This window comes from Bos taurus, chromosome Y (genome assembly GCF_002263795.3).
Source record: "Bos taurus isolate L1 Dominette 01449 registration number 42190680 breed Hereford chromosome Y, ARS-UCD2.0, whole genome shotgun sequence".
In the NCBI taxonomy this organism is placed as follows: Eukaryota; Metazoa; Chordata; class Mammalia; order Artiodactyla; family Bovidae; genus Bos; species Bos taurus.
This window is the reverse complement of record NC_082638.1, coordinates 1,300,107-1,321,204: the sequence shown is the minus strand read 5'-3', so window position 1 is coordinate 1,321,204 and position 21,098 is coordinate 1,300,107. Positions and strand designations below refer to the sequence as shown.

General features: G+C 52.2%; 1 protein-coding gene and 1 long non-coding RNA gene across 3 annotated transcripts in view; one reads left to right on the top strand and one right to left on the bottom strand.

The window, feature by feature from the left end:
- CD99 (CD99 molecule) overlaps positions 1 to 1,826 on the bottom strand; it is a 30,255-nt gene extending 28,429 nt beyond the window's left edge. The window contains 1 exon segment of the mRNA NM_001244214.1: positions 1,681 to 1,826. Within this exon segment, the coding sequence (NP_001231143.1) occupies positions 1,681 to 1,747 (67 nt within the window). The 5' untranslated portion in view covers positions 1,748 to 1,826.
- On the top strand, positions 1,156 to 18,794 carry LOC104970645 (uncharacterized). 2 transcript variants are annotated; one of them, XR_009493646.1, is made up of 3 exons: positions 1,156 to 1,463; positions 3,690 to 3,831; positions 15,626 to 18,794. It is a non-coding gene; the product is annotated as an uncharacterized lncRNA (long non-coding RNA). The 2 variants fall into 2 exon arrangements; XR_009493645.1 differs by having other exon boundaries at positions 14,902 to 18,788.
- Positions 18,795 to 21,098: the final 2,304 nt, after the last annotated feature.

Sequence of the window (21,098 nt, the reverse complement as noted above, 5' to 3'; positions counted from 1 at the left end):
CAAACCAAGCAGGTTTTAAGGCAGGAAAGAGAGAAACAGGAAATCCAATCCGGGCCCTCCCCACCAAGCTATCAAGTATTCCAACAAGTCCCCACGGATCAGGCTGAATGTCTTCTAAAGCCTCCTCGAGAAAAGCACAAGCTCTTGAACGTGTTTTCAACTGAAAGCCGCTTTTGCGACGCCTTGGAGTGCAGCCCACCAGGCTCCTCTGTCCATGGGATTCTCCAGGCCAGAGTACCGGAGTGGGTTGCCATGCCCTCCTCCAGGGGAATCTTCTCGACCCAGGGATCCAAACGGGGTCTCCTGCATGGCATGCGGATTCTTTAGCAGCTGAGCCGCCAGGGAAGGCACACAGTTTAAAAGTTCACACATTAATTAGCAAACCCTCCCTAAACCAAACAGCAGTCGGGAGCCAGGGCTTAAAAAATGCAACCTTCATAGCCTGAGCTGGAAATTTCCACATCAACATTTTTTTAGGTCCTTGGGGTGCCGAAGTCTGGTTCCTAAACCGTGCCTACCACCGATCCAACCAGTCCTGAAGACTGGACACAGCCCACGTCTCTGTCTCCTTAAAAAACAACCATATATAAAGGAGAGAAAGCAACCGTTAATTGGACAAACAGGTTTTTTTTTTTTAAGCCACACCCAGCAACTTTCCTTTTAAAAGGACAGATTAGACTGGAAACCAGGATCTCAACTTCCATTTTAAGACGAGAAAGGAAAATGCAGGCAACAGGCAGGCAGGCTGGGTGTGGAGGGTGGTCGGCCTGGGCGTCCTTTATTTTCTTTTATTTTTCCAAGGTTTTTGCCAATTATCTCCTGGGCCACATGGTTGATCAGTTCGCGTCTCTTGGATGCGGAGCCCTCCACCCGAGCGGCGCGCTCATCAAGTCCCCGCGGCCCTAAGACACACACACACACACACACACACACACAACTTGATGGTTTCCAGGCCTCCGAGTTCTTCCTGCCTCCCTCCCCCTCTCCCGGGTTTCAGGCTCCCGGGCCGACTCCAAATTTAGGCCGGGGCCGTAGGGCGTGGCTCCGGGGAAGCGGCCGTCACCAGGCCGGGCCCGCGAGCAGCCGGGCCCGGGGGCGGCCGCAGGGGCGCACCGGTGCGCCCCGGAACGAAAGGGGAACCCGGACGGGGCGGGAGGTGGGGGTCTCGGGGAGGGGGTCTGAGGCCGCCGCCAATGCCCATTGGGTGCCTCCAACTTGAAGACTTTGTGGATTTGAAAGCAAACAAACAACAAAAAAAAAAACTTTGAGAGGGTCCGCCTCCAAAGGCGCACGGGGAGAAAGCGAGCGGAAAGAGGGAGCCTGCCTCCTTGGGGCGTCCGGCCACCGCTGGCACGGCGGATCCTTGTCGTGGGGAGCAGAGCCCCGCGCGCCCCGCTCCAGCCACACAAAGTAAGCCTCCCACCGAGGCGCGTCTCCAGGCATCGTGCGCCCCCACCAGGCAGGTGAGCCCAGGCACCGCCGCCCCCAGGTACCCTCCCCAAGTGCGCCCCCCGAAGTGCGTGCCAAACGATGCCCAGCCCCCACGGACCGCCTCTTAAGGTTCGGCGCCCCCGCCCCCCTTTCCTGGCGTCCCAACGCGGGTCGCCAAGTCCGATCCGCGCGCCCCTGGTCGTGGTCGGGTGGGGGTTGGTGGGTGCCCACCGGCCGGCGCTCACTCACCCTGGGTGGACACCAGGCTTCCAAGCAGGGCGAAGAGGAGCAGCGTTAGGGCGGCCCGACGCGCCATGGTGCGCCCCTAGCCGCGCAGGGAGCGTCCCGGGAGTGTCGCGCGCGCGCGGGCTGGGGCGCCGGCGGCGGCGGGTGGGCAGGACAACCCCACCCGCCCCCACCTCCGGGGCGGGGCAGGCAGGCGGGCGGAACCCGGGTGGGGTGCAGCGCGATCGCCCCGCCCCGGCCCGAACTCTCCCCGCCCGCGGGCGCCACCCCAAACCCTGGGCCCCCGGGGAGCGAGCCGCCGGGGAGGGGCGCGCGGGCTGGAACCCAACCCTCTCCGGCTCGGGCCGGGTCTCCCCGCCCCGCTTCCACTCCTCTCTTCTTGGGAACCCCTAGACAGACTCCATTCTCCTCCCCTTCTCTGTTAATCGTGCTCCTCTCTGCCTTGGACGCCGCAGCCCGCGGGCCCGCGTCCAGCCTGGACCAGCACACTGCAGAGCGTGGGTGAGGCTTTTAAGGGCGCAGGGCGAGGCCCCTGGGGCTTCCCAGGTGGCCTTAGCGGTAAAGAACCCGCCTACCTCTGCAGGAGACGTGGGTTCGATCCCTGGGTCGGGAAGATCCCTTGGAGGAGGGCATGGCAACCCACTCCAGTGTTTTTGCCTGGAGAATCCCATGGACAGAGGAGCCTGGTGGGGCTACAGCCCATGGGGTCACACAGAGTCGGACAGGACTTGATGCTTACTTCCCAGACTGGCCAAGAACCTCCTTTGCAGGTTCTTTGCACTCCCTAAACATCTTCTCCCCAAAGGCAGGAATGGGGAGGTGCAGGCCACCTCGACTTCTTACCCATTCGAAGCAGCTGGCTGGCGCCCAGGTTGGGGGTGGGGAGCGACCTTTCTGGGGACAGTCGCCAGCCACAGCCGCAGCATGGCCCTTTGGCCCTGTCCCAGGCTTAGGTGGGTGCTAAGAAGCTTCAGTCGTGTCCGACTCTCTGCCACCCCATGGACTGTGGCCCGCCAGGCTCCCCTGCCCGTGGGATGCTCCTGGCAAGGATACTGGAGTGGGTGGCCATGCCCTCCTCCAGGGGAATCTTCCCGACCTAGGGATCGAACCCACGTCTCCTGCATTGGCAGGTTCTTTACCACTGGCACCACCTGGGGAAGTGAAGCTCTGAGCTTGAAATGCTCTCTGCCTGCCTTCAGGGCCCTGGAACAGCGGGTTAGACCGAGAAATAGCCCTGAGTCACAGTTCCATCATTCCACCCTGCCCCCCAGCTCAGACCCTCCCCATCACACACCTTTCCACTCAGGATGACTCAGAACCCTCCTCCCATTCCACCCCACCCGCTACACACACACACACACACACACACACACACACACACGCACGCACACCGCTGCCTGCTGCTACCTTCTGCCCGTACACACAGCAGACATGTGTTCCCCTGGGTGGGACACACACCTGGCTGGAGAGATGCAGTGACCCACACACACCCCAGGGCTCCTCGACAGCTAGACAAACACACTTCCAAGGCGTGGAGAACAGTGGTTCTTTTTTCTTGGCCAACGGAAACCCCAACACACACAAGATTGCAGTTACATAATGTAATCATGTGGGGGGGGAGGGGACAGAAAAACGGCCTGTGAAAGTGTTACTTTTGTGGATTGACTGCTCCCCCCCACCCCACCTCCCCTCTCCTGCAATGCATGCATGCTAAGTCCCTTCAGTCTTGTCTGACTCTGTGACCCCAGGGACTGCTGCCGCTGTTAAGTCGCTTCAGCCGTGTCCGACTCTGTAGCCCACCAGACTTCTCTGTTCATGGGACTCTCCAGGCAAGAATACTGGAGTGGGTTGCCATGCCCTTCTCCAGGGCATCTTCCCGACCCAGGCATCGAACCTGCCTCTCCTATGTTGGCAGGCGAGTTCTTTACCACTGAGCCGCCTGGGAAGGCCAGAGAGACCCGCACCTCCTTGCAAACTTCTCTCTGCATCTTTTTCTGCCTCTCACTTTTCAGGCTTTTCACTCTGCCAGTTATCGCAGTCTTGAGGCCAGTAGAGGGTGTGCACCTTGGGCGGTTGTAAAGAAGAGGACTTCTGGGACCCTTCTTAGGGAGGAAACGGATGCTGGAGCTGCTGCAGCCATTTTGGCACCTTGAGGTAAGTCAGACTCTCAGTGAAGAAACCATGTGCTTCCTGCCAAATTCCAAAGACCCTTCCCTGGGAACTTTCCACTTCATCCCATGTACCTTCAAAAGAAACACCCTACCTGGGTGTTTCTCCAACCTCTGACAACTGCACTGCACCATGGCTGACATGTTTCTCTTTTTGGAAGCTTCTGGAAGCTGGGCGCATTTGATCACTGAGCGACTGAGTCCCCATCCTCAGCCATCATCTTTGGCAGCATTGCTCTCTGGATGGCAGGCTTGGAGTTTTTTTTTTTTTTCTTTATGTCTCTCCAGAGAGACATTCTGAAGACTTCTCTGATTCATTATGATGACTTTGCTTTTCTTTTTCCAGTGCTGCTTTCCTTGGTTCCAAACAAAAAAATTTCCATAACATCATGCAGATGCTTTGGCTCCAAGAGGCCCTAACTTCCAGAATGAAAATTAAGTTAGTTGAAAAATCTTCCTGACTTGTACCCAAACACCACGGAACTGGAGTGAAGTTCATTAGCCAGACCGGGAGTGGGACCAAGCACATTTGGGAACAGGCGAGCAACGGGTCTCATCAGGTCAATGCATTCAGCTAACGCTGTCCTTCAGTTGCTAAGTCTTTGACTACATGTATTGCTTGAAGCTTCAGCTTCAGCAACAGTCCTTCCAATGAATATTCAGGACTGATCTCCTTTAGGACGGACTGGTTGGAACTCCTTGCAGTCCAAGGGACTCTCAAGAGGCTTCTCCAACACCACAGTTCAAAAGCATCAATTCTTCATTGCTCAGCTGTCTTTATCATCCAACTCCTGTGAATAATCTCTTTCTCTGCTGCAGATCTCAGCACTGCGGTGTTTGCTTTTGCTGATCGTGTTCAGGATCTAAGTCGTGTTCAATTCTTTGTGACCTCATGGACTATAGCCTGTGAGGGTCATCGGTCCTTGACTTTCTCCCGGAGTTTGCTTCCAATTCATGTCCACCGAGTCAGTGATGCCATCCAGCCATCTCATCCTCTGTCATCCCCTTCTCCTCCCGCCTTCAGTCTTTCCCAGCATCTGGGTTTTTTTTTTTTTCCAATGAGTCGGCTCTTTGCATTGGGTGCGCAAAGTATTTTTTTTTTTCCAATGAGTCGGCTCTTTGCATCGGGTGCGCAAAGTATTGGCTCTTTGGTTTCAGTCCTTCCGGTGAGTATTCAGGGTTGATTTCCTTTAGGATTGACTGCTTGCTGGGAGTCAAGCAAATGAAGCTACTCCAGTAACAGCTTCGATATATACATACCGGTCGGACCACAGGACGTGACCAAGGTTGGACCATTTTTGATGGATACAAAAGGCAATTCTACATTTTACCGTTACCCTCGGTGTCTCCTAGTCTTATTCTGGGACCTAATCTATTTCTTCAGTTTTTTAACGGCTAGTTCATCTGACTTTGGTCCATTTGTAATCGGCCGTCCCAGCCAGACCTTTGTGTATATGTTTGCATGTTAAGTGACTTCAGTCGTGTCCGACTTTTTGCAACCCCATGGACTGTAACCCACCAGGCTCCTCTGTCCATGGGATTCTCCAGGCAAGAACACTGGAGTCGGTTGCCATGCCCTCCTCCAGGGGATCTTTGCAACCCAGGGATGAAACCTGGGTCTCTTTTGTCTCTTCCTTTGCCAGGCGGGTTCTTTACCACTAGCGCCGCCTGGGAAGCCCATATATATATATATATAAAAGCTGTAAAACACACGTGTGCACACAGGTTAAACAACAGACGCTTATTCCCACAGCCCTGGAGGCTGGAAGTCTGAGATCTCGCAGTGGGCAGATTCTGTGTCCGGTGGGGCCAGTTTCCTGGCTGGTGGGTGACCACCTTCCTTCTGTGACCTCACCTGTTGGAGACACAACTCTGGTGTCTCTTCAATTCAGTTCAGTTCAGTTGCTCAGTCGTGCCCGACTCTCTGTGACCCCGTGGACTGCAGCACGCCAGGCCTCCCTGTCCATCACCAACTCCCGGAGTTCACTCAACCTCACATCCATCGAGTCGGTGTTGCCATCCAACCATCTCATCCTCTGTTGTCCCCTTCTCCCGCCTTCAATCTTTCCCAGCATCAGGGTCTTTTCAAATGAGGCAGCTCTTTGCATCAGGTGGACAAAGGATTGGAGTTTCAGCTTCAACATCAGTCCTTCCAATGAACATCCAGGACTGATCTCCTTTAAAATGGACTGGTTGCATCTCCTTGCAGTCCAAGGGACTCTCAAGAGTCTTCCCCAACACCACAGTCCCAAAGCATCAATTCTTTGGCGCTCAGCTTTCTTTATAGTCCAACTTTCACATCCATACATGGCTACTGGAAAAACCGTAGCCTTGACTAGGCAGACCTTTGTTGGCAAATTAACATCTCTGCTTTTTAATATGCTGTCTAGGTTGGTCATAACTTTTCTCCCAAGGAGTAAGCGTCTCTTAATTTCTTGGCTGCAGTCACCATCTGCAGTGATTTTGGAGCCCAAGTAAATGAAGTCAGCCACCAGATGCCATAATCTTAGTTTTCTGAATGTTGAGCTTTAAGCCAACTTTTTCACTCTCCTCTTTCACTTTCAAGAGGCTCTTTAGTTCTTCACTTTCTGCCATAAGGGTGGTGTCATCTGCATTTCTGAGGTTATTGATATTTCTTCTGGCAATCTTGATTCCAGCTTGTGCTTCCTCCAGTCCAGCGTTTCTCATGATGTACTCTGCATAGAAGTTAAATAAGCAGGGTGACAATATACAGTCTTGACGTACTCCTTTTCCTATTTGGAACCAGTCTGTTGTTCCATGTCCAGTTCTAACTGTTACTTCCTGACCTGCATGCAGGTTTCTCAACAGGCAGGTCAGGTGGCCTGGTATTCCCATCTCTTTCAGAATTTTCCATAGTTTATTGTGATCCACACTCTCAAAGGTCACTCTTCCTCTTATAAGGACATTAATCCTATCCCGGGGACCGGCCTATAATCTCCTTAAACCCGGCCTCCTCGTCTAACCCCGCCTCCTCGTCTAACTACATCTCCTAATACGGTCACCTTTGGAATCAGGGCTTTCATATGTGAATTCTGGGAAAGACACACACTCATTCACTCCATGACAACCTCCATCTATCGAGAGTATTCTTTACAACAGCAGAATAGTAAAAAGATAAAAACAGACACACACACACACACACACAAAGCAGCTATCGGAACTGCAGGAAATCAGTCTATACTTGGAAACTGCAGCCGTTTGAAAGCTTCTCAGAAGATCGTTTAATGGTTTGCAAATACTTGTAAATCCCTAAAGGCACAGCCTAAGCCAATGCATATTCTACAGAAACTCTCCCGAGAGGACGGAGAGAAAATAGCGAAGGCAAATGAAACCTTTCCTTGATTAGTTAGTATATGCTGAGAAAGGTTTTAGTATCTGTTTTTTAAATTTTCTGCACTGTATTATTTTTGAACAGGATGTAAACATATTACAGGCTTCCCTCATAGCTGAGTAGGCAAAGAATCTGCCTGCAAATGCAGGAGACCTGGGTTCCATCCGTAGGTCGGGAAGATCCCCTGGAGGAGGGAATGGCAACCCACTCCAGTATTGTTGTCTGGAGAATCCCATGGACGGAGGAGCCTGGTGGGCTACAGTCCATGGGGTCCCAGAGAGTCGGACACGACTTAGTGACTAAACAACAACAATAGAATAGAATTAAATAAAACGAAATAAAGTACAGCATTAGTAGAACAACAGAATAGAATAGAATAAATAGAATAAAACAGCATTAATAGAAGAGAAACGTTAAAAACTAGAAAAATAAAGTGTATAAAATAGGTTCTTTGTTTCCCGAGACAAAGAGAACCTAATCTGTCAATGTCTGCAGCAGACAGCTGGCTGGGAAGCGTTCCTTAATAGTCACACATGGAGATCTCTCTCCGTATTTGTCCTGAAATTCCCTTTCCCAACTCAACATCCCCTGGCCTGAGAACAATCAGGAGGCTCCCACACATCTTTGAAGGGTCCCCAAGTTGCAACCAACTGATGACCTAAGAAAGCAAATCCCACAAAAGTGAGAACCACAGCCGTAGATTTTTTCATTTTCCAAGGGATGGATTAGATTAAAAAAAAACACACAACAAACATGGATCGTTCAGCATCTGGAAGACATTTGGAGTCACCAGTCACGTCAAAATCACGAGTCCTTCATCGTCTGGAGCTAGTCTGCCTGCTCCGATCAGGACGTCCCTGGGCAGTGACACCTTCAAGGGAAAAAAAAAAAACCCACCAGCCAAGTCAAGGAGTTGGGGGGACAGGGCTGGGGGACTTCGAGATTTAGTTTATCCACAGTGAGGGCAAAGGTGGAGAAGGGCGTGGCAACCCACTGCAGCGTTCTCACCTGGAGAATCCCCCGGACAGAGGAGCCTGGAGGGCTACAGTCCACGGGGTCACAAAGAGTCGGACACGACCAAGTGACTGAACTCAACAGCAAGGAGGGGTCTCGGAACCTCAGACCCAGTAACTGCTCAGTCGGAAGCCCCGGCATCCGCTGGGACTTGCACTGAGATCAGGAGTTAGGGGGACTGTCTTGCAGGACCCGGCCGACCGTCAGCTTGGCTCCTGCAGCTCTCCTGGGCTCCCTTCCGCATTTTACAGCTCCGTCATCCCGGTGTCTGGGTGCCTCACTTGGGAGACCCTGGCGACTGCTCCCAGAGGCTGGCGTTGCTGGAATGCTGCGTCCTTCTGGGCAGTCAGCTGGATGGGCCTGAACGCCCTGTGAACTGCCGTCACCTTGGCGGCTGTGGGCATGTCTGCTGACCTCCCCAGGAGTGACTCATCACCCAGAAGTCCCCACTGGCAGGTCCTGACCCCACACGTAGTCCTCCCTGGAGATCGAGCCTCAGTGTCTGCTTCTGGGGGGTGTCCAACCCCACACACCCCCTGTCTTCCTCGCTTGGAGAACCCTGATGTTTTTCTTCTACATTAATGCAAATATTTATTGACATCTCAAATGGGGTTAGGTACAATATATATTTTTTTTAATTTTAGTTTTAATTGGAGTTTAATTGCTTTACAGGATCCTGCTGGCTTCTGCCGTTGCGGCTGTTCAGTTGCTCAGTCATGTCCGGCTCTTTGTGGCCCCATGGACTGTAGCCTGCCCGGCTCCTCTGTCCGTGGGATTCTTCAGGCAAGAATACTGGAGTGGGTTGCCATGCCCTTCTCCAGGGGATCTTCCTGACTCTGGGATGGAACCTGGGTCTCCCTCATTGCAGGCAGAGTCTTTACCGTCTGAGCCACCAGGGAAGGTGTGAAAGTTGAAAGTCGCTCTGTTGTGTCCGACTCTCTGCGACCCCGTCGACTATACAGTCCATGGAATTCTCCAGACCAGAACACTGGAGTGGGTAGCCTTTCCCTCCTCCAAGGGATCTTCCCAACCCAAGGATAGAACCCAAGTCTCCTGCATTGCAGGTGGATTCTTTACCAGCTGAGCCACCAGGGAAGCCCATCCTTCACTATATATAGAAAATAATCAACAAGGACCTAATGTGGGCTTTCCAGGTGGTACGAGCAATAAAGAACCCGCCTGCCAACTGAGGAGACGTAAGAGACTCGGGTTTGATCCCTGGGTTGGGAAGATCCCCTGGAGAAGGGCATGTCAACCCACTCCAGTATTCTTGCCTGGAGAATCCCCTGGACAGAGGAGCCTGCCGTCTACAGTCCATGGGGTCACAGAGAGTCGGACACAGCTGAAGCGACTGAGCACGTACGCAAGGAGCTACTGTATATCATACGCACGTCGAGTCAATGATCTGTAATAAGCTACATGGTAAAAGAATCTTAAAAAAAAAAATAGATTCATGTGTACCTATAACTGAGTCACTTTTCTGTACAGCAGAAACTAACAGCATTGTCAATCAACTACACTCCAATAGACTATAAATATTTTTTTAAGGAAAGTTTAAAACTGTAAATTAAGTCAGCGTGCCTCAGGGGAAAATGCTAGTTTCGTCACTCCGATCCTGGCGTGAAAATAACATATTGATTGCTCTAAGAGGAACACCCTTCTCTTAGGGTCGGGACAAACGGAGATTATACTGCAGGGCTTTGTTTGCTTCAGAACTAAGTGGAAAGCAAAACAAAGCTTACAAAAGCAGCAGAGAGACAAACAAACAAAAAAGAAGGTAAAAAAGGACACGCCCAGCGGCCTCCCCACCGCCCCCACCCTGGCAGACACCCAGTATCCGCGCGTGGCTCAGCAGCGAGACTGACTGCTGAGTCCTCTGGTTTGAGCTGTTTTGTTTTCGCCTTCTCCATGGAGACTTCCTGCGGCCCTAAATCTGGCTTTTCTGTAACCGCAAAGAACAAAGTCTTGAAGATCAGTTAAGATTTCCGGCACTGCAGCAAGTTCTGTAAAGTGAGGGGATGGCACTCAAACAGCTTAGATCGGGTAGCACATTCATATTGTGAAAGCTACTTGTCATTGCCATGGATATTTTGAAAAAACGCAACACACGCCCCGGAGATGAAAAAATAATATGTGTGTTCCGCCCTCTGTAGCAGTTCTGTCTCTCTCTCTCATACCGTCTTTTAAGTCTCTGCCCACCGCAGAGACATGTATCTGTAGCTACAGGTTTCCCAAATAGATGAGATGTTGTTGTTCAGTCGCTCAGTCGTGTCCGACTCTTTGCAACCCCATGGACCACAGCACACCAGGCCTCCCTGTCCATCACCAACTCCTGGAGTCCACCCAAAATCATGTCCATTGAGTCGCTGATGCCATCCAACCATCTCATCCTCTGTCATCCCCTTCTCCTCCTGCCCTCAATCTTTCCCAGCATCAGGGTCTTTTCCAATGAGTCGGCTCTTCCCATCAGGTGACCAAAGTATTGGAGTTTCAGCTTCAGCAACAGTCCTTCCAATGAATATTCAGGACTGATCTCCTTTAGGATGGACTGGTTGGATGTCCTTGCAAGCCAAGGGACTCTCAAGAGTCTTCTCCAGTTCAAAAGTCTCTCACCGTTCAAAAGCATGACTTCTTTGGCGCTCAGCTTTCTTTACGGTCCAACTCTCACATCCATATGTGAGCACTGGAAAAAGGGTATCTTTGAGTCTACAGACCTTGGTCGGCAAAGTGATGTCTCTGCTTTTGAATCCGCTATCCTGGTCATAGCTTTCCTTCCAAGGAGCAAACAGTCTGTGATTGTAACTGCTGACCTATCTACAAGCAAACTCAATAGTGCTGTGTTCTGTGGCTTGTGTCTCTAAGTTAACGGGCACCATGGGGAAAAAGAGAATACACACGCTTTTCTGAAAAAGTGGGTCCCCTGGCCCGTGGACTGTCTCTCTTTGTTCATGGTGGGGTGATACCCTGGGGACAGACTAGAGGCCAACACACCCCTGTGTCCACTGGATGATGGAAAAAAAGAGCTGCGACACTCCAGAACTAGGGCATGAAAATGCAGTTTCCCGGGGCAGGGGCAATGCCATCCCAGCCCCTCCCCTTTCAACTCTCCCAGAGCCTCCTGGCGTCAGTGGCCCATTCAGCTGCCCTGCCAGCCACTGGGCAAACTCAGTGGGCATGGCTCCAAATGCCCAGCTTCTAGGAGACACCAAACTCTTTGAATTCTTTTTCAGGGACAGTTAGGGCATGTCTGTGGACATCCTGAGAGCAGCATAGACAACCAGCTCCCCACCACCACACCCACCCCACTTCGGCAATCAAAGGTCGAGAAGTCGTGTGCCCGGTGGCTGGGTTGGGGTTTGGAAGGGAATGTACAAGTGTGTGTTTGCAGACAGGAATGTAAAGGCCCAGGAATTTGAGTGACTCGTGCAAAAATGTCATGCCGTAGGCTGAGCCCGGCAGGGTGGGAGGGGGAAACCCCACGCAGGAGACAGCGCCTCATCAGCAAGGCCAGGATCTGTGTCTCAGGAAGTGGTTGCAGCCGGCAGGGGTGACTCACTGGCAGGAAGAAGAGAATGCAATGGGCGATGACCCGGGAGGCATTTGCGTGGTGGTTCGGCTCCCCTGGTGGCTCAGCTGGTTAAGAATCTGTCTGCAGTGTGGGAGACCTGGGTTCCATTCCTGGGTTGGGAAGATCTGCTGGAGAAGGGAAAGGCTATCCATTCCAGTATTCTTGGGCTTCCCGGGTGGCTCAGCTGCTAAAGAATCTGCCTGCAATGTGGGAGACCTGGGTTCGATCCCTGGGTTGGGAAGATCCCCTGGAGGAGGAAATGGCAACCCACTCCTGTATTCTTGTCTGGAGAATCTCATGGACAGAGGAGCCTGGTGGGCTGCAGTCCTCGGGGTCGCAGAGAGTCAGAGATGACCGAGCGGATAACAGTCCCACCTCTGATTCTTCAAGGACCTTTTAAACTGTGTGTGTGGGGGGGCGCTCCCCACACAGCCCTGACAGAGGAACCTGAGCCCATTCCGGAGCTTTTCAGTGTCAACCAAAGAGGCAGAGCGGGGCCGCGGGCAGGAAGGGGCTCCCAAGGAGACTCAGGCTGCCCTAGTGGACGCCGACGGGACACAGAGGAGGGGGACCCCACAAGCTGCCGGTTGATAAAGGGAAGGGAGGTAGAACTGAGTAGATCCGTTCACAGATCTGGGGAAGGTCACCCCACATAAGAGACCGCTGGGCTCAGTGCCCAGGGCTGCTTTACATCAGGACTAGATTTTTTTCTGGACACAGCGGGGACTTCGAATCCCGTGGAAGAGACAGCAGAGGACCAAATCTTCAAAAGAATATAAGGCATCTCTGTGTGGTGAGCTTTCTTTACAGTCCAACTCTCACATCCATACATGACTCCTGGAAAAACCAGAGCTTTGACTAGAAGGACCTTTGTCGGCTAAGTGATGTCTCTGCTTTTTAATATGCTGTCTAGCTTGGTCATAGCTTTTCTTCTAAGGAGCAACTGAAAGCTGAATGCCAAAGAATGGATGCTTTTGAACTCTTGTGTTGAAGACTCTCGAGAGTCCCTTGGACTGCAAGGAGATCCAACCCGTCCACCTTAAAGGAAATCAGTCCTGAATATTCGTTGGAAGGACTGATGCTGAAGGTGAAACTTCAGTATTTTGGCCACCTGATGCAAAGAGCTGACTCATTTGAAAAGACCCTGATGCTGGGAAAGATTGAGGGCAGGAGAAGAAGGGGACGACAGAGGATGAGATGGTTGGATGGCATCACTGACTTGATGGACACGAGTTTGAGCAAGCTCCGGGAGTTGGTGATGGACAGGGAGGCCTGGCGTGCTGCTGTCCATGGGGTCGCAGAGTCGGACACGACTGAGCGGCTGAACTGAACTGAGGTGACGAGCACTTGTTGAGCTGTCGGGGGCTCTGTTTGCTTCCTGGGGGCTCCGGCAGAGGCCCAGGTGTTGATCCAAGCCGTTCCCCAGAGGGGAAGTGAGGGTTTGCATTGACCATTGAAGAGGAAGCAGGATTCATGGCTCAAAGAGGGTGGACGTGTGTTAGTCGATCGGTCGTGTCCAACTCTCTGTGACCCCAGGGACTAGCCCGCCAGGCTCCTCTGTACATGGGATTCTCCAGGCCAGGATACTGGAGTGGGTTGCCATTTCCTCCTCCAGGGGGTCTTCCCAACCCAGAGGTGGAACCTAGGTCTCCTGCGTTGCAGGCAGATTCTTTACTAGCTGAGCTGCCAGGGAAGCCCTCAAGAGGATGCTGTGTGTTGTGACCAGCTCAGGGTGCAGAAAAAGAGGACTCCAGGGCTGCTTTCGGATTGGGACCGCCCAATCCGAAAGCAGCCCTGGAGTGTCCCCAGGCATCACGCTTCCGTTCTCCTCTTCTGGCGACCCCCTCAGAGGCTTGCTCCCCGAGGCATCCCCCTCCTTGCCCCGGGCCTGCCGCCGCCCTGTGCCCTGGGCTTGCACTCTTTTATAAAAAGATTATTTTTGGATGGACGGGGTCTTGGCTGCTGCAAGCAGGCATCCTCGCATTGTGGCAGGCGGGGGCTGCCCTGCAGCCGTGGTCTGAGGGCTGCTCCTTGCCGTGGCTTCTCTTGCAGAGCACGGGCCCCCGGGGACCCGTGGTGTCTTCCCTATGCAGGGATTGAACCCAGGTCTCCCACACTGCGGGCAGGTTCTTTTCCGCCTGAGCCACCAGGGAGGCCCCGCCAGGCTGTGGTAGGCAGTTTCTTCTCCACTGGGACCACATGGGAAGTCCCGGGCTTTGCTCTTAAGCTGCTTCTACTGGGGATCACCTTACTAATAGCCTTTCTGCAGGCATCAAAGTGCAAAGGTCTTTTCTCCATCTTAAAAGTAGTCTGCTCATTACAAGCAGAAAAACTAAAAGAATACAGGAAAAGGAAAAGAAAACATGGTTGCCCTTGAAGGAAAGCAGAGGTCTTTCTCACAGTCATCTTCTTGAGCCTAAACTTCCCCATGCACGCAGAATTAGATAAGACCCTATTGTCATTAAAAGATTTGCATAGAATGTCTTGGCTGGAGTGGACTTGCTGATAGTTCGTCCTTCCTTGGGTGTCCCCGGTGGCTCAGATGGTAAAGACTCTGCCTGCAAATGCAGAAGACCTGGGTTCGATCCCTGGGTGGGGAAGATCCCCTGGAGGAGGAAACGGCAACCCACTCCAGTCTTCTCGCCTGGAGGATCCCATGAGCAGAGGAGCCTGGCGGGCTGCAGTCCGTGGGGTCACAAAGAGTTCGACATGACTGAGCACGCAGGTGGTCCCGTGAGGCCAGTCAGCTTTGGCCCTGAGTATAGCCAAGAGTTCCGTCTCCAAGTTTCACACATTCCAGCCCTGAGCTTGCAATGCAGAGGCTGTTGCAGTGAAAAGGAGATTAAAAAAAAAAGGAATGAGTTTTTTTTTTTTTTTTTTCTTTCTCTTTCCTAAGAACAAAGAAGTGAAAGAAAACTGAGGAGGCCTGGACATTTCTAGTATCGGGTTTTTTGGTTGCTGTTGTTACTTAGCTGCTCCTAAGTCTGCACATCTGTATCTAAGTTTCCTTTTATGCCCTCTGAGTCTGCAGCTCCTACACCTCACATGTAGTTTTCCTTTGACTCTGTGCTAAGTACTTCCTGTATCTGGTGTTTACCCTTAAAACACCCTTCCTCTTGCAGTTATACAGCAGAAAGAGGGCGGCAGGGTCAGCGGACTGCCGGAGTCAGTTAGCAGGTTACTGATGCCAGCTTATGACTGTCTTGGCGAGAACGCAAAGAGGAAGAAATGAAGACCTTTGTTCCTCATCACCGACTCCTGACTGCAAGCCCTTGTCTTGTATAAGCCCCTAGACACCTCATCTGTCCTAAAGGAAATCAGTCCTGACGCTGATGCTGAAGCTGAAACTTCAATCCTTTGGCCACCTGATGCGAAGAACTGTCTCACTGGAAAAGACCCCGATGCTGGGAAAGACTGAAGGCGGGAGGAGAAGGGGACGACAGAGGATGAGATGGCTGGATGGCATCACTGACTCGATGGACATGAGTCTGAGTGAACTCTGGGAGTTGGTGAAGGACAGGGAGGCCTGGTGTGCTGCAGTCCATGGGGTCACAGAGAGTTGGACACGACTGAGCGACTGAACAAGACTCCCCATCAAGGGGCAGGGAACAGTCCTTGAGGCATGAGTATACTGGGTTCCCCTCTCTGCCAGCTGAGAATAAAAGCCCCCTTTCTATTTCTTCCAACCTCTGTCTCCGTATTTTTCATTCGGCTTCAGTGGGCAGAGAAAGTGAAGATTCTGGCCAGCAGTGAAGCTTGTACAAGACCCCCCGACACATCAGAATTTCAGGGCAGGAGGAGACCTCTGACTTTGGTGAGTTTTTTTTTTTTTTTTTCTTTTTTCAGATTCTTGGATCACGCAGGCAAGGCTGGGAGCCACCGCGGCCAGGGTGAGTCCTCAAAAATCATTGTCAGATCTGCAAGATGAATGGAAGCGGGCGGAGCGCTCAGCTGTGCCTTCCGAACACGCCCTGCTCCTTCCCAGAAGTGCCTGTGTCATTTGGTCTTTAAGAAAGCAGAAGACTCCCCGGGTGCCCCGCCCAGGGCCCTCCGGTTTCGCTGGAAACTACCTGACAATTCAATCAATGCAGACTATGTGGACATGTCCATGCCAGACTCCCTGACTATCCCTTCCCCCATCCTTCCCCCTGCTGAACATAAGGTGATTACAGAGTGTTGAGCAGAGTCCCCTGCGCTGGACAGCAGGTCCTTGCTGGTTCTCCATGTTAAACACAGCAGTGAGTCCATGTCCATCCCAGACTCCCTGACTATCCCTTCCCCATCGTAACCCTAATTTCTTTCTCTAAGTCTGTGAGTCTCTTTGTGTTTTGCAAGGAAGTTCATTTGTATCGTTTATTTTTAGATTCCACATATAAAGGGAAAGTGAAAGCAAAAGTTGTTCACTCGATTCTAGCTCTTTGCGATCCCATGGACTGTAGCCCACCAGGCTCCTCTGTCCATGGGATTCTCCAGGCAGGAATACTGGAGTGAGTTGCCATGCCCTCCTCCAGGGGATCTTCACCACCCAGGGGTTGAACCCACATCTCCTGCATTGCAGGGGGATTCTTCACCGTTTAAGCCGTCAGGGAAGCCCAGATTCCACATATAAGTGGTGTTCTACAATACTTTTCTTAGAAGAGCATTTTTAAAGCCCTTAAATGAGTGTGCGGTCTTTTACCCAGCTCCTCCACAAACTTGAAGCATCCGTGTCAAAATTTAATTCTACGTTAAGGGAATAAGGAAGCTCTCTGAGGTCTCTTTGGATTTTCAGCTACCCCTTGGTAGAGAGGTGTCCTATTTCAATTGCATATTTCACTGGTAAGAGAAAACTTTTCTGAAACACTTCAAGCCCCTGAAGCCACCGCTGAATCTGAGTCTTAGCACTCAGTTAAAAGTATGATCTGAAGAATTAAAGAATACAATGAGATCAATAGCGAGCCATCCTGACCACAGGTAAGCTAAGCCTTCTTCTCTGTCTCTCTCTGCTCCCCGACTATCAGTATGTATTCCAAGTTTGCATTTTTAATATCACAGAAATCACCACGATATTTTCAAGGGGCTAATGGGAAGTCATTATGTATGACTTTATGTATGTATGACATTATGTATGGATGTGAGAGTTGGACTGTGAAGAAAGCTGAGTACCAAAGAATTGATGCTTTTGAACTGTGGTGTTGGAGAAGACTCTTGAGAGTCCCTTGGACTGCAAGGAGATCCAACCAGTCCATTCTAAAGGAGATCGGTCCCGGGTGTTCTTTGGAAGGAATGATGCTAAAGCTGAAACTCCCAATACTTTGGCCACCTCATGCGAAGAGTTGACTCATTGGAAAAGACCCCGATGCTGGGAGGGATTGGGGGCAGGAGGAGAAGGGGACGACAGAGGATGAGATGGCTGGATGGCATCACCGACTCGATGGACGTGAGTCTGAGTGAACTCCGGGAGTTGGTGATGGACAGGGAGGCCTGGCGTGCTGCGATTCATGGGGTCGCAAAGAGTCGGATACGACCGAGCGACTGAACTGAACTGAATGAGAAGTCAAGAGGTTCTTTATGTTTAGTATAAAAGAGAGCTTTGTGTGCCTCCCCCGGGAACGTAATTAGCAGGAACCTGGGCGAATTAAAGAGTCACGTTTCCTTTCCATTTTCCTTCGGATTCTTCTGTTTGTGTGGAGCACTGACTGATTAAAATATTTAAAGCCCTGGTCATGGAGAGATTCACTTTCCCGGAAAAAAAAAAAAGTGAAAAAGCTAAAGCACAAACAGAGGAGGAAGGCTGCTCCTGGGCACATATGCAGAGAATAAGGATTTTCCTGGTGGTGAGGGGCTAAGACTCTGAGGTCTGAACGCCCGGGTTCCGTCTCTGGTCAGGGAACTGGTTCGCGTGGGCCGCAACTCACCCCTGGTGCAGCGAAATGAACATGTACATATTTAAGAGCACACGAACATAAATGTTCTGAGAGTCCGCCAACCTCTTCCGGGGACCCAATCTCTGATTTACGTGGCTCTCCAAAGCCCACCTCTTCAAAGCATCTTAGAGAAAACTTAGTCGCTCGGTCCTGTCCAACTCTCTGCAACCCCGTGGATTGTAGCCCGCCAGGCTCCTCTGTCCATGGGATGCTCCAGGCAGGAATACTGGAGGGGGTTGCCATTTCCTCCTCCAGGGGGTCTTCCCGACCCAGGGATGGAAACCGGGTCTCCCACATTGCAGGCAGATTGTTTACCGCTTGAGCCCCTAAAGCCCATAAAGTCACCGCCTCCACAGTCAAAACTTTCCGTATCAATTAATTTCATCTACCACGAGCACATGCTAAATGCCAGTTTTCGTTCCTGATCGCCAAGTCTCACCCACAACGCATGATCTGTGCAACATCACCAGTTACTGTGTCTTTCTCCCCTGTGAAAATGCTTCTTGAAAAATAAACGAGCAGTTCTTTGAAACTCATCACGAGAGAGGCCACACTTCGAAAACGTCCTTTTTCACCCCCTCCTGCTCCCCTCACCCCAGCACCCAGGCTGGGCTAGAGCCAGTTTGGACGTGTGGGGGCCGTTGATGACTTTCTACCATTTTGCTGTAATTGACAGCGAGCCCGATTTTCCTAGTTGATGGGCACACAGAACTTGGACGATGCAGCGGTCGGGGGTGAAAAGTGCAAGGGTCAGTCGCTCAGTCGGTTCTGACTCTTTGCGACCCCAGGGACTGTAGCCCACCAGCCTCCTCTGTCCATGGGATTCTCCAGGCAAGAAGACTGGAGTGGGTTGTCATTTCCTTCTCCAGGGGATCTTCCCCACCCAGGGGATCAAACCCCGGTCTCCTGCATTGGCAGGCGGATTTGTTACCACTGAGCCACCAGGGAAGCCTGCGTTTGGGGGTGGGGGGAACTTTCTCTGGAAAACCAACGCTAGATCCTCCGTGATCCTAGACAGATCCAGGCAACAGCCATCACGGTCGAAGGCATTCTGGGTTTTGACAGGGGCACCATTTCCCTCCCTGGGACTCTATAAATGAAGAAAGAGACTCTTCACCCTGCGGTTGGAGGTAGGCGAAGGACAAGGTGTGGGACTAAAGTGGTCCTGCTGACAAAGCTCCACCACATGCTTCTCACGATGCGCCCACTTCCAGCCACTGCTGCTGTTGTTCAGCTGCTAAGTCGTGAGTGTCTGCTCTTTGCAAACCTGTCCATTCACCCATCCATACATCCGTCCACAAACTCTTCCATCCATCTACCCACCCATTCATTCATACATCCATCCACCTATCCATCCATCATCCATCCATCATCAATCCATCCATCATCCATCCACCAATCCATCCACCATCCATCCATCACCCATCCATCATCTATCCATCATCCACCCATCCATCCATCCATCCATCCATCACCCATCCATGCATCCATCCACCCATCCACCCATGGACACTTAGCTTGCCTCCACAGTTACAGCGGTCGCCCACAGTTCTTCTATAAACACCAACCACACCAGTGCACACATCTTCACGTGGACACGTTTTCACGGCTCCTGTGTGTCTGCAGCTAGGAGAGGCGTTGCCGGGTTCCATGGTAAGCCTAGCTGAATCTTCCGAGGAGCTGCCAAGCTGCTGCATATCGGCCCCCCTTTCACTTCAACTTAAGTGCCCTTAAATCCCACTCCTGGACTCAGCCACCCTGGGACTTGTAACCCCGCAAATTACCATGGTGCCTTCACTCCTGGGAGGCTCGCCAGAATGTGGGTTATGCTCGGCTTCGGACGACTTGAAAAGTGGGCCGTCCGAGCCTGCCCTCCGAGCGTCACCTTCCTAGCCCCCTACATACGCTGCCAGCATCCCTGGTGATGAGTGTGGGATGCTGGAAATCTGTGCCAAGACCGGGAAGCAGGGAAACCCAGAGGCCATGCTGGGACACGGGCACTGGGGGGTCTTCCCAGCTGTCGCTAGTGGTGAAGAACCCGCTTCCCAATGCAGGAAACATCAACTATGCAGGTTCGATCCCTGGGTCAGGAAGATCCCCTGGAGAAGGGAACGGCTACCTATTCCAGTATTCTTGCCTGGAGAATCCCATGGACAGAGAAGCCTGGAGGAGCTACAGTCCATGGGGTCCCAAAGAGTCGGACACGACTGAGCAACTAAACAGCGGCAAAATGAGATGAGCAATCTCAAAACCCCCAACAGAATGGGAACATCCTGCACTTCAGTCTCCCAGGGCTCCCAGGACAGCAGGTGCCCAGCATCCCAGGGCCAGCTCGTCCTGTGGACTCAGGGCTGGACCAGGCTTTGGGAAACTGGCTGGAAATTGACCAGGAAGGCAGTGCAATGCCCCAATCTGGCCACTAGGTGGTGTCATAAGACCGTGTCGCTGTTGTGGTTCGGTTCTAGGTCGTGTCCGACTCTGCGACCTCCTGGACTGCAGCACGCCAGGCCTCCCCGTCCATCACCAACTCCCGGAGCTTGCTCAAACTCATGTCCATCAAGTCGGTAATGCCATCCAACCATCCCATCCTCTTTCGTTCCCTTCTCTTCCCGCCTTCAATCTTTCCCTGCATCAGGGTCTTTCCCAATGTAGTCAGGTCTTTGCATCAAGTGGCCAAAGGATTGGAGCTTCAGCATCAGTCCTTCAGGCCTGATCTCCTTTAGGATGGACTGGTTGGATCTCCTTGCAGTCCAAGGGACTCTCAAGAGTCTTCTCCCCAACCAGGACCACCGCCATCCCCAGAGGCAGCCCAGCAGGGTTGTCACAAGCCAGCCCCAGCCAAACCCTGGGAGGCGGGCGTCCCACAAGGTCACAGGGTATTTCAAGAATAACAAAATCTAACATAGACTCACAGACGTGGAAAACAGGAAAATGAAGGAGAGATAAATTAAGAGAGAAATTAAGAGTGGCTCAGTGGTAAAGAGTCCGCCTGCCAATGCAGGAGACCTGGGTTCAATCCCTGGGTGGGGAAGATCCCCTCGAGAAGGGAATGGCAACCCACTCCAGTATTCTGGCCTGGAGAATACCCATGGACAGAGGAGCGAGGCGGGGCTACAGTCCACGGGGTTGCAAAGCGTAGACACGACCGAGCAACTAAACAATAGTAAAATGAGATGAGCACTCTCGAAAACCCCAACAGAACCGGCAGTTTCAGTCTCCCAGGGGGTCCCAGGACGGTAGGTGACACGCGCCCAGCATCCCAGGGCCAGGTCGTCCTGTGGACCCAGGGCTGGACCAGGCTTTGGGAAACTGTGGGTAGAAATTGACCAGGAGGGCAGTGCAATACCCGATGTGACCACTAGGTGGCGCCATAAGACCGCATCATTGTTGCTGTCCACTCCTAGGTCGTGTCC